The following is a 13,553-nucleotide window of genomic DNA, read 5'->3' on the forward strand; positions in this document are numbered from 1 at the left end:
GTTTCCATGGTGTGGGTAGGTCGGCTGCCAACACCATAGGAAGGAATGATGCCATGAATCCTACCCTAGAGTGTCATCGGTTGTTATAGTGCTGGGAGCCAGCCCATCCACACCATGGCACCCCATGACACTCATTAAGAGCAAACTGGGCAATGGTCTGGTAAACCCAAACAAGAGAAACACTGGTTTAGGCCTTTATAAATAAATGCACTATTAAACTAGCAAAAGTGTATACTATAGTAAACTTTTCAGCAAACATCAACATTTTTGCATTTGCTATTTTAAAATGTGTTAAAAATTGGTGGTGAGAAAAGTACTCATTTTTTCTGTATTTCATTTTTATGATTTGAACCAGGTTAACAAGTGACTACCTATTTCTCTGAATTGTACAAAAATATGGCATGTCCAAACTGATTGAATATGCTGAGATTTTTCAAAGGGACTAAAACAAGCTACATAGTTAGGAAGGTTAAATAAAGATAATTTTTGAAGTTCAACATGACTGCGTGTGTGAGCTTTTATGTCACTACCATATCCCATATCTGTGCGTTGTATTTGCAAAGAAATTATCAAAATTATCGATGCTCCCCGCTAAAAATACTGCCTCTGGAAGGGAATTCCACATCCTAACTGCTCTTACAGTAAAGAACCCTCTACCCAGTTTAAGGTTAAAACGCTTTTCTTCTAATTTTAGAGTATGGCCACATGTCTCACTAAAATCCCTTACATGGAAAAGTTTTATCCCTATTGTGGGGGTCACCAGTAGGGATGAGCCCAATGTTCGAGTTGAACATAAGTTTGACTCGAACATCGGGTGTTCGCCTGTTCGCTGGGAGAAATCTAATGCTAATTTTAAAGGTTAATATGCAAGTTATTGTTATAAAAAGTGTTTGGGGACCCGGGTGATATGTATTAATGCAAAAAAAAGTTTTAAAAGCTAAAGTTTTTTCGGGAGCAGTGATTTTAATAATGCTTAAAGTGGAACAATAAAAGTGAAATATTCCTTTAAATTTCATACCTGGGGGGTGTGTATAGTATGGCTGGAAAGTAGCGCATGTTTCCCGTGTTTAAAACTGTCCCTGCACAAAATGTAATTTCTAAAAGGAAAAAAAGTCCTTTAAAACTAATCGCGGCTATTCATGAATTGTCGGGTCCCAGCAATACAGATCAAAGTCCTTGAAAAAAACAGCAGGGACCCCTAACGAAAAAAAAGTGTGGGGTCCCCCCAAATTTCATATCAGGCCCTTCAGGTCTGGTATGGATTTTAAGGGGAACCCTGCACCAAAATAAAAAAAATGGCGTGGGGTCCCCCCAAAAATCCATACCAGACACTTATCTGAGCACGCAACCTGGCAGGCTGCAGGAAAAGAGGGGGGACGAGAGAACCCCCCCCTGAACCGTACCAGGCCACATGCCCTTTAACATGGGGAGGATGTTGATGGGGACAAGGGCCTCATCCCCACAACCGTTGCCCGGTCTACGGGAAGGGGGCTTATCGAAATCTGGAAGCCCCTTTTAACAAAGGGGACCCCCAGATTCCGACCCACCATGTGAATTGGTAACGGGGTACATTGCATCCCTGCCATTTCACAAAAGAAAGTGTCAAAAATTTTAAAAACCACACAGACAAAGTTGGGAGAAGTCCTTTATTAAAAATAAAAAAAACATTCCAGCGTTGTAATCCATTCTCCAAGTCCCGCGGTGTCACCCGTCCGTGTCATTGGGTAACCCCCGACTTTCTCCGGCAAGCGGGGGGTTACCCTATGACGTGGGCGGGTGACCCTGCCCCGTGATGTCATGGGGCAGGGTCACATTAACTTGCATATTAACCTTTAAAATTAGCACTTTTGATTTCTCCCATAGACTTTCAAAGTGTGTTACGAGGCTTTTCGAATTTGCCGCAAACACCCTAAATTGTTCGCTGTTTGCCGAACGGGCAAACAGCCAATGTTCGAGTTGAACTCATGTTCTGCTCAAACATAAAGCTCATCCCTAACCACTAGCTGTAGACTATAGCTGGAAAATGTTTCTGCCCCATCTGCTGCAGCAAAAAAAAAACACAGTCACTGCCACCCACATGCCCATAGTGCCCAATGCAAGCTTGTCCAAGCTGCTGGCTCTACAACTTCTGTGCATTATGCCCCCTTCAGTAAATTTGCAGAATGTGCTGTGCTACAATGGCAGGTTACCAGTTGCTATTTCTTTTCATGTAAGGCCATTCCAGCTCTGTACCATCAAATGTTAGGCAATGTTGTGGCATGGTTAGGCAAGGCAGTCAGTTTCAAAGTCCAAGTTACTGCTGACACATAGTCCAGCAAGCATGTTCAGGGATGATATATTTAATTCACAGCACACTGGGTAACTCTGCTTACAACTCGGAAGGATGCAGGACAGGGCTCAGTGCTGCAGCTTGTTGTGACCCCACGTCTCCATACAGCTAGTGGTGATGATGCAGAATTTGTCAGCTCTACCCCCTCCTCCTCCTCTTCCTTCTTCTCCATGCCCTTAAATTGTCCTATGAACCACAAGTAGCTCCTAAGCGTTCAAGGGGCTATTCAATGAGTCAAGCTAAAAGATGCCATGCAGTGCCTCAGTTGGTGTGTCTAGGGGATAGGAGCCACACCAGATTGTTGCAGCTCTACAGGGACAGGCCCAGAGGTGGTTCATGCCATGCCAGCTGGAGCCAGGAACAGTGGTGTGCGATAATGGCACAAACCTCCCGTCCGCCCTTAGACAGGGAAAGTTGACACATGTGCCATGCCTGGCACATGTCTTCAATTTGGTGGTGCAGTATTTTCTAAATAGTACCCATAGTTGTAAGATCTGCTAAAGCAGGCCAGAGGAGTCTGTAGCCTTTTCAGGCTGTCATACACAACCAGTGCTCGGTTGGCTAAAATTCTGCGAGAATTCTAACTGCCGGTAAATTCCTGATAATTTCCTGATTTGTGACATGTCCACCAGGTGGAACTAAACTTTGGCAATGCTGCAGCAGCTGAACATGCAGCAAAGGGCTGTCAATGAGTACGTGTATGAGTATGGCACAACGACAGACTCAGGCCGGCTATGCTTTTTTTTCACACGCCAATGGCTGCTGATAAAGCTTGCATGCACTGTACTGTCATTATTTGAGGAGCCACAAGTATGGTGAGCAATGACAATGCATGCATCAGTGACACAATCCCTGTTGTGTTTCTGCTAGAGCAGACTCTGAGTGGCATTATGGACAGGGCACTCGAAGTAGAGTAGCGGGATGAAGAGGACTTCCTTTCCTCATAAGGTTCACTTTATGCAGACACCATTGTTCCTACGCCACAGAACACACAAGAGGAGAGGATTTTGGCAGTTTTGGAGGCATTTAAGCCATACGTCAAACAGTAAGAGATTGTTTTCAATTCACAAAAACCTTGGGAGTAGTACATGGCTGGGAGGAGGCACTTCCAGAAACTATAATCCTCAGTGACCCTGAGGAGTCTGCTTCTCATGCCTCTGCAAATGTTCAGTGCATGGGCTCCCTCATGCTTTAAAGCCTGCGAAAAAGGGCCCAAGAATACATGGCATAAAGGAAAAGGGTCACTGTTGGTTGGCAACTTTCCTTGACCACCGTTACAAGGGGAAAGTCTCAAAACTCATCCCGTCCCCACAGAGAGTGCAGAAGATGAAGTCTCTTGAGGACAACCTAAAGATGAATCTACCTAATGCTTTTCCCAACTCTGGTAGGTTACTGTGTCATGGAAATGTAGTTGTGAGGCTTCTGTTGGTCAAGAGAGAAGCGGCCACCTAAGTTTATGCATTTCACAATTTTTTAAGTGCTCGCCACCCAGGGCTGTCAGTAGGGGTGCAACGGATCAAAAAACTCACGGATCGGATCGATCCTCGGATCAGGAGTCACGGATCGGATCATTTTCGGATCAGCAAAAAAAATAAAAAAATCTTGTTACACCCACCAGAGTTTTATATTTCATAGTTATTTTCAACACAAAATGGAGTTTATATGCTTAAATACAGTGTTTGGAAATCCGACGGACTGTTTACATGTTACATTTTAAAAGCAGCAGCAAACCTGCTGACCTCACATGCTTGCTAATGTGACAGAACACCTCTGATTTCACATTTAACTAAATGTGAAATCAGAGGTGTTCTGTCACATTATTAAGCATGTAAGGTTTGCTGCTGCTTTTAAAACTAAACAGTCTGTTGGTTTTTTAAACACTGTATTTATGCACATAAGCTCAGTTTTGTGTTGAAAATAACTATAAAAAAATATATGATCGGACACACACAGCAGGGCTTCACCTGTCAGTGATTATTGTGGGGTATGATGGTGTCCCCATAGTGGGTGTGTGTGTGTGTGATGACAGGGGACACAGTGTGGAGGGGAGGAATGTGTCATATACTCACAATGTATTAACTACCGTATGTGTTCTGCTCTCGTCCTCGTCCAGTGCTGGTGATGCCGAATAGCATCCTCCCCCGTCCCCCCGTCCAGGAATACAATAACAAACACTCGGCCTCCCCCTCCTCCTCCCCCCCGGGCTCCGCAGCGCTCCTTCTCCCTTCACACATGGCTCCGGCCAAAACACTAACACACGCTGCCTGCTTGTAACGCGCCCGATGATTGGTTTGGAGGCAGGGCAACTCTGGGTCGTCGCTTCTGTTCTGCATCCTGATTGGCCGAGTGCTAGCGCCTCCTCCTTTCTTGTCAGTCAGTGTACTGCAGTGAGAGGAGGCTGAGGGAGCTCGCAATGTACGGATCATACGGATCACATGTGTACCGATCCGAATAGGTTGATCCGTGCGGATCACGGATCAATGACGATCCGTTGCACCCCTAGCTGTCAGCATGGTGGATGATTATCTATGGGCGAAAACAGAGATGGAGAGCTTTCAAGTCGACGATCCACTGGCTTACTGGGTCATGAGAACAGACCACTGGTTATAACTTGCCCAGTATGCAATTGAACTGTTGGGCTGCCCTGCATCCAGTGTGCTTTGCAGATGGGCATTCAGTGCTGCTTATAAATGGATGTTTTGTTACTGACTCTGTTACGAACTTTGTTACTGATGTTTTGTTACTGTGGACCGTCTGACATTTATCAACATGAATCAGTGCTGGATTACAAGCAGCTATGGAGCCCCTGATGCCGATGTAGCTGATTAAGTATTTTGGGGATGTGGAATCTCTGTAGGACTTCCAGATGAAATCAACACCCACAACGCTAGTTGTAAGTGTTGAATTTACCTGTAAGAATTTTTTTGGTCTAGGTTTCTTGGGCAGAATTAACACTCAAAGACCAATTTTTCCACACCTGTTTGACAGGTGAAAATCATTTACATTTTTTACAGCAAGGTCAATTCTTGCTTTCATTTAGGGCCCTTTCACACGTACGTAATTTGTCCGCCTCCGCAAAGATCCGCATTTGCGGACGGAAGAAATCCTATTTTTCTTCCGTCTGCCGGATCGCATGAACACGGACATACGGTGCGTGTTCATCCGATCCCCCATAGGGGAGAGCGGAGGAAAGAAAGGACGGTCCCTGCACAGTGTGCGGGGACCGCCCTGTCAGCTGCCAGCTCAGCGGGGATTTTACGGAGGATCCCCGCTGAGCTTTGCAGACACACGGAGCGGATCATTACTGATCCGCCCCGTGTGAAAGGGCCCTAAGAGTACCTCTTTAGAGTTACTGTGTGAAGGCGCCACCAACACCCAAAGACCAGTTTCTCCACACCTGTTACTTCTATCCAAAGTCTGTTGAAGAGACACCAGAAATTATCCAAGTAATCACTAATCCCAGTTCCCAGTGCACTATTGTGGCCTCATCATACAGACTAGCTCTGCAAGTTTCTTACAAAGTAAAGAAAGCTTGCAGGGAAAATGTATTTTTTTGGCTTTATAAATGCAATTATTGCTGCAGTAGCTTCTATACACTTTACAGGTAGCCTAAGGGGAACCTCCATGCACGACTATATTGAAAGGAATTTTTCATTTTTATGCTTTCACTTTAAGCATCAATAAATCACTGCTCATTTGATTAAGTTTTTCACAAACATTTTCTTCATTGATACATGTCCCCCAGGGCAGTTCCTGGACCCCGAAACCATTGTATGCCCAATAACTTGCATATAAGCCTTCAAAATGGGCACTTTTGATTTTTTCAGTTCGGCTCCCATAGGCTTCAATGAGGTTCATTATTTGGTTTCAAACTTTTGTGATGTTCAAAAGTTCTGGTGCAAACTAAACAGGGGGTCGTTCAGCCCATTCCTTGTAATGATAATAAAAAAATAGCAACTGTTTCAAATTTAACACTGGGACTTGTTTGTGTTAGTTTATGTTTCAAGGTGCTATTTTAAGACTTTTTCTACAATTAAGTGAAGAGTCTCCAGCGACAAGGAAAATACAGTATAAAATAGGAAACAAATTGGAAGGGACGTTTAATATTTATTTTTTACATTTTACAGGGTTTTTTTTCAGTTTATTTGCAAGTAAATCCATTCATTTATACTGAGCTGTCAAGCAAGTTCATTGGTAAATTTCCAGTGTTCACACTTTACCTGCTCTCATTCATATGAAATGTTATGTTCCTAATGGATTTAATGTGGATTGGGACGTGAACTGTTTTATTAATAATGGTTCATTTTGATGTTGTTTTTTTATAATTAAATTACATTTTTAGCCAACATTGTTCTATCATGTTCATATAGCATAAAATGATTTACAAATGTCGACTAGGTGGGGGTGACTTCACTTGTTTGATGTTGCTTTTATTATCTTCTTAATAATGAATTATCAAATTTTGTCCAATTCCCAAAAGCGTGACTGTTGGTCTTGTGTTTATTTTTATATTCTGTTTTTTTTAAATGCTTTTTGTTAAGATTATATGGTTATAGAATTGCACAACCTTGTTTTTGCCTTCTATATATCTTATTAGTGTAATCCCAAGGAACCTTTAGCAATTTGTTACATCTTTTGTGATAGACGTCTGGGGTGTGTAGTTTATGAGAAAATTCCTTTGTCTCTTGTTACTCACCCTGGATGTAAACATAAAAAAAAAATTGTTCCTGCTTCCGGCTGGTGAAGCGCAGTGACAGATAAGTTATGCATTCCAGGTGTCAACTTTGAGTTGACGCACTGTCCGGAATCAGGTGAAGCGCAATGACGGATACGTCATACATTCCAGGCGTCACCTTCCATTTGACACAATGTCTGAAATCTACATAAATAGGCGTGCTTGTGTTAAATGTATTTCATTATTAAAGATTGAACAGTAAGTTAACATGATATTAAGGCTTATTTTAATTTTTTTTAAATAACAAACATGTTATACTTACCTACTCTGTGCAGTGGTTTTGCACAGAGCAGCTCTGATACTCTTCTTTTCGGGTCCCCTGGCGGTGCTTCGGGCTCCTTCCTCTGAAGCAGTGCCCCCCTGAGAAAGCTGCTTGCATGCTTGCTCCTGAGCCACTGCTCTATGTGTCCATAAGACATATAGAGCCAAGGATCGTCACCCCTCTGCTCTCGCCTCATTGTGCTGCTGTCTCAGCCAATGAGGAGGGAGAGTCCTGGGACAGCCGAGGTTATCGTGCACATCGCTGGATCAGAGGGGGCTCAGATTAGGATTTGGGGGGGGGGGGGGTTGCTGAACACAGATGGATTTTTACCTATATGCATGTTAAAATACCTTCCGCCTTTAGAACCACTTTAAGATTAAGCCTCTTATATGTCTCTTATAGAACCACGCACATTTTAAATTGATGTCCTGCCTCTAAGTTAGGCCGTGTACAGACGACCAAACATGTACGATGAAAGCGGTCCGCCGGACCGTTTTCACCGTACATGTCTGGCCGGGGATTTCTGTACGATGGCTGTACTAACCATCGTACAGAAATCCGGGCGTAAACAATACGCTGGGCGTGTCCGCGGCGACGTAGGCGGGCCTGCCAGTTAAATGCTTCCACGCATGCGTCGAAGTCATTCGACTCATGCGAGGGATGGCGGGCGCTCGGACATGTACGGTAGGTCTGTACAGACGACCGAACATGTCCGAGCGGGCAGGATTCCAGCGGACTGTTTTAAAACAAGTCCAGGAATATTTGTCCGCTGGGAAAAGGCCCGGCGGGCAAATGTTTGCTGGAATCCTGTCCGCTCGGGCCTACACACGACCGAACATGTCTGCTGAAACCGGCCCGCGGACCAGTTTCAGCAGACATGTTTGGTCGTGTGTATGGGGCCTTAAAGTACATTTTCTGCTACAATGGCTTGCTGGATGCACAGACATCCCTGTTTTTTTTTTTTTTGGAATGTTGGCAACTATGATGTTCACAATTGAATGGGTCATCACTGTGCTCTTTCTTCCCCTAAGCAAGCTCATACTTTTAACCATTTTGCTGCCAGGGTAATGTTTGAGATTTTTGCACACATGGATAAAAGGATTTCTGAAAGCAGACACCCTATAGAATAAAATAGTGTTTTTTTTTTAGGTCACACGATATTACTGCAAAGGTAAAAAGGTAAACATACACTAAAGTGAATTTTAAGGCACCCAGACATAATACATTTCCAAATGTATTAGTAAAATCTGAAATATGAGGTTGCACCAAGTAAATAGATACCCAACATGTCAAACCTTAAATGTGCGTGCACCCGTGACATGGCTACACATTTCAGTACCCTATATTTTCCATAGTCGAGACTTTAAATATTTAGAAATGTAGAAATATTGCTCTCACTCTAGCATGCGGGGCAATATGTAACATGTGTATCGAAAGTTTTCATGCAGAGGTGCCACAACACGTGCGTTTACATTTGTGCGTGCGTATATATGTGGGGGTAGGGGGCCTCAAAAAAATGTTGGCTGGGGATTTTATGTGCTTGGGTATACCTTTAATTTTTTATTATTAAAAAATATATATTGTTTTACCTTTTTTTCCATCCTATAGCAGACGTGGACGAGCAGAGCAGCTCCAGCCACTGTCTCTGGTTCTCATTGGCTGGATTGATAGCAGCAGGAGCATTGGCTCCCGCTGTTGTCAATCAAAGCCAGTGACATGGTAGCCGGGGGCGGGTCCAAGTCCTGCTGTCTGTGTCAATGGATGCAGCAGCAGGACTCGGGAGCATGGCCGCACAATTCCCCCCAGCGAATGAGGGTCACCGTGGGGGGAACTCGAGAAGAGGAGGAGCCAGGAGTGCTGACTTCTATTATTCTGAGTGATATATATATGTATATAAAAAATTGTAGTGCTTACCCTTCCAGAAGCCACTGATGTTGCTGGGTCCTCTGTTCTGCCACAACTCTTAAAACAGCTTGGTCTCCACTGACACACCCAGTTAGAGGTAAAGGACCATGTACACCTGAACAACTTAAGTGTTAGGGATTCACAACAATGTAGCAATGCACAAACAATTAGACCCAGACTACCAGAAAGTAGGTTATTGTTTCGAAGCAGGTAACAGCACAAGACTTGATATGAAGCAAATAAACACTATGAAGAAAATAAACACTGGAAAGTTACAGAACTGAATTAATTGAAAACTGTGCTATAACTGGAAGGCCTACAACTGTATAACGACAGTGTTAAACCACATTTTAACCAGACTAACACCTTTTGAGCTGATTAGACCCATCTAACTCAATAATAATGTTCTTGAGTGTACTCTATTAATATATCCCCAGATATGGATATCTGTAAGTTGTACCTGGTGCCTTAACTTAATACTAATGTTGGCCAGCTTGCGATGGGACCCTTTGTTGGTGGTGCACAAAAGTCTGTCTCTTTAAGTGGATGTGGATGTAAAGCTTCAATCTACTAGGTGAGGGGCAGTCTATGCAGAGCAGAGTGTAGCAAGGGGTTAAATGTGTGTTCTTCCCTGGCTCTGGTACACACTTGCACAGTCTCTGGTAAGCTGCAGCAGGAGGACTATCTCCCCTCAGATGTAGTCAATCAGACTCCGGCAGCAAGACCTCTCTGTGTAGTGCTCTTTTCCTCTGAGGCAGCTGCTTGTCCCATAGCAAGTCCTCTCAGCATGGCATCCCTTCACAAGAATAATGTAGTCTCTCCCCCCCACCTGGGAAAAAAGTCCAGACTCTTGTCTTCTTCTGCAGTTTGGAGTCCATCCCACTGCCATTCAATGGTATTGTGCTGTTCTCTTTAAGGAAATACACTTCCTAGTGTCCACTGCAATACAGCAGGTTTTCTTTCTCATGCTCCAATCGGCTCAGACTCTCCTGTTCCTTGATTGGCTCAAGCTCTTTTGCTCCCCCAGTGGCTCAAGCTCTCTGCCAGGAGAGGGGAGGTGGAGAGCAAGAACTGGTTTCACACAGATCCTCCCTGTGAGCCTGCAGTGAGAGAAAGGAGAGAAGCTGGTTGTAGCGCTCAGCACTCAGATACACAATTTTTTTCCAAGATCCCTTTCTATCTAACTGAGCAGGGCTTTCAGCATGTTTCTAGGCAGTACTGTAGCCTCTTCCTAGTCATTTTGTGTTGGCGGAACTCAAGTCGATGTATTGTATATACCAAGGCTTGGGAACAGTAAAGCTGACCTGGTATAAATTTGTCTGGTTCTACAGGGACCAGCCACATATTTTAAGAGTGTGGCAATCCTTGCTCAAAATGTTTTTGATCAACTTTTGTTGAACAGTCATGATTGAAAATGTTTGTTGGCAGGTCCCACTGTCAAAATACAATGTCTGGGGTAGCTACCATATCTGTACAGTATGTACTACACTTTCTTTTTTAATACATGTGTATACCGTATAAGAAGGAGGGTGTATATACATTAGGAATAATCTTAATATGTGTTACCAGGTTTAAAACCCTGTAGCTGTATAATTTGTTATATACAATATGTACATGCAAGCAACCAGTTTTGCTTGCTGCATATGCAGCTTCTGCACCCTGCTTTTCAGTGCCACAAAACAGTTATGTATTACTGTTCCTTTTTTGTTTTATTTAATGCCCATGATTGGGCATTAAACTAAACAAAAATGTGCTTAATTTACTGTATTTATTGGCATATAACACTCACTTTTTTACCCTGAAAAAAGACGGTAAACTGTGCCTGGGTGTTATACGCAGGGGGCTGTGGTAAGTTTTTTCCCTGAAACTTCCCTCTTAAAGTTAGGGTGCATGTTATACGCCTGTGTGTGTTATACGCCGATAAATACGGTACTAAGATAAGGGAACGCTCATTTTATTGAGTAAATATTATCTACTTCTTTAGTAAATCATCCCCATGTGTCAACAAACTCAACAAAATCAATGCACTTCATATTTGTCTAATATTTTATCTTGAAATGTACCGAGAGAGATTATTTGTCCAAAGCCACTAAAATATGTAAGAGGAAGCTTGTAAATATGAAAATTCTATAAAGAATTACTCTTTAAGTACAGTACACTTCTATAGTACACTTATATATTATAATAAACTTCAATAAATGTCCTAACCTAAAAATATTTTGTATTATTTAGAAATCCGACTAGTGGGTGGCTTGGACAGATGTGCCGGACGTGTGGAAATATATAATGGAACAGAGTGGGGAACAGTATGTGATGACATATGGGAAATCAATAATGCCCATGTCGTGTGTCGACAGCTGAAATGTGGGTTTGGTGTTGCAGCTCTAATGTCTGCTTATTTTGGACCGGGTAATGGGAGTATTCTTCTTGATGATGTGCGGTGTGTTGGAAATGAGCAGTACCTTTACCAATGTAGTCATCTTGGATGGGGCTCCCATAACTGTGGACACAATGAAGACGCAAGTGTCATCTGCTCAGGTATACGATTGTTGCTCTTTTAACACAACAAGGTTTTAGTAGGCAAAGAGACATGCTTTATAGTGTATTTTTTTTTATTACTGATATGTACAGTATGTTACAGGCTGCACTGTAAAATTCATGCTACCCTTACACTTGAACACACAGCATAATTTGATGATTCATGACATTCGTATTTCCCGAGTATATGTCCGTCACATACTTCATATTTGAAGGTCAAATTCTCTAAACATTGAAAACAAACCCTGTTATCAAACATGATTGGAAACAAATTACCCTCCAAGTATGTATTTCATACATCTGCACAAACAGGCCATTTTTGTAAGTGAGAGAACAAGGTATTTTCAATTAAAGGTGTACAAATAAATTCCCTTAGCTAAAAACACATAGGCCCAGATTCTTGTACACTGGGCGTATCTCTGCGGCGGCGTAACGTATCCGATTTACGTTACGCCGCCGCAAGTTTTTCAGGCAAGTGCTTTATTCACAAAGCACTTGCCTGTCAAGTTGTGGCGGCGTAGCGTAAATCACCCGGCGGAATTCTAATTTGTCGGGTAGGGGGCGTGTATCATTTAAATGAAGCGCGTCCCCGCGCCGAACGAACTGCGCATGCGCCGTCCGTAAAATATCCCAGTGTGCATTGCTCTAAATGACGTCGCAAGGACGTCATTGGTTTCGACGTGAACGTAAATGACGTCCAGCCCCATTCACGGACGACTTACGCAAACAACGTAACTTTTTAAAATTTCGACGCGGGAACGACGGCCATACTTAACATTGGCTGCGCCTCATATAGCAGGGGCAACTTTACGCCGGGAAAAGCCTAACGTAAATGTTGTAACTTTACTGCGGCGGCCGCGTGTACGTTCGGGAATTTGCGTATCTAGCTAATTTGCATACTCAATGCGGAATTCGACGGAAGCGCCACCTAAAAAATTGCAGTTTAGATCCGACGGCGTAAGAGACTTACGCCTGTCGGATCTAATGGATATCTATGCGTAACTGATTCTAAGAATCAGTCGCAAAGATACGACGGGTCAGATTAGGACTTACGATGGCGTACATGGCGCTGCGCCGTCGTAAGTCCTTTAAGAATCTGGGCCATAGTAAGTGCAAGAGTTTGAACTAATGTGAAATTGTGGTGACAGAAATTTGGGAGATGCTAACTTAATTTTAAAGTGGCCATACGAATTATAGTCTAACTACCTGAAAAGCTCTTTGACATGGGAAATTCATGCAGCCACTCATGATCTGCATTGACTCGATGTGGGGTATATTTATCAATGATTTGATGGTCATTTCACTCTATATTCACCTCTTTGATGAACATTCACTCCTGTGCTAGGCCAAATAGGTGGACATTTGGCCAGGATTCCACCAGTAAAAAAAATAATTCTTTGACTAATGGCAACATCAGTTAATTTATACTGTAACATTCACCCAATGTAAGAAAAAGCTGAATGTTACTTTTCCTAAACATTCATCAGACATTCCTTCAATCTTTAAATCCATTGAACATGCACTGATTGTTTGTCTATGGAGAAAGCTATTTTTCGGAATTTTGTTTTCATCCAAAAAATAAATGTATTTAGTTACTCCCAAAATTAGTTTTTATTTATTTTGTTTCGTTAAAAAATGCATTTGTCCGTAAATCCGAATGTATTAAGGTCGAATCTGTCATTGAAGGCTTATGGTGTCCGTCAAATGTTCTAAGAAGGTTTGACGGAGCAGCTAAACTGTACGACACCGCAATCGTACATTTACGGGCCGAATGTTCCGCCTAC

General features: G+C 42.9%; 1 protein-coding gene across 3 annotated transcripts in view; it reads left to right on the plus strand.

The window, feature by feature from the left end:
* LOC120937413 (deleted in malignant brain tumors 1 protein-like) overlaps nucleotides 1-13,553 on the plus strand; it is a 116,933-nt gene that overhangs the window by 12,427 nt on the left and 90,953 nt on the right. For 2 of the 3 annotated variants that reach the window (XM_040350629.1, XM_040350630.1), the window contains exon 3: nucleotides 11,464-11,769. The exons of the other annotated variant lie outside the window; for it this stretch is intronic. In XM_040350629.1, the coding sequence (XP_040206563.1) occupies nucleotides 11,464-11,769 (306 nt within the window). The remainder of the gene's footprint in view (nucleotides 1-11,463; nucleotides 11,770-13,553) is intronic. 3 annotated transcript variants of the gene reach the window in all.

This window comes from Rana temporaria, chromosome 4 (genome assembly GCF_905171775.1).
Source record: "Rana temporaria chromosome 4, aRanTem1.1, whole genome shotgun sequence".
Taxonomy (NCBI): domain Eukaryota; kingdom Metazoa; phylum Chordata; class Amphibia; order Anura; family Ranidae; genus Rana; species Rana temporaria.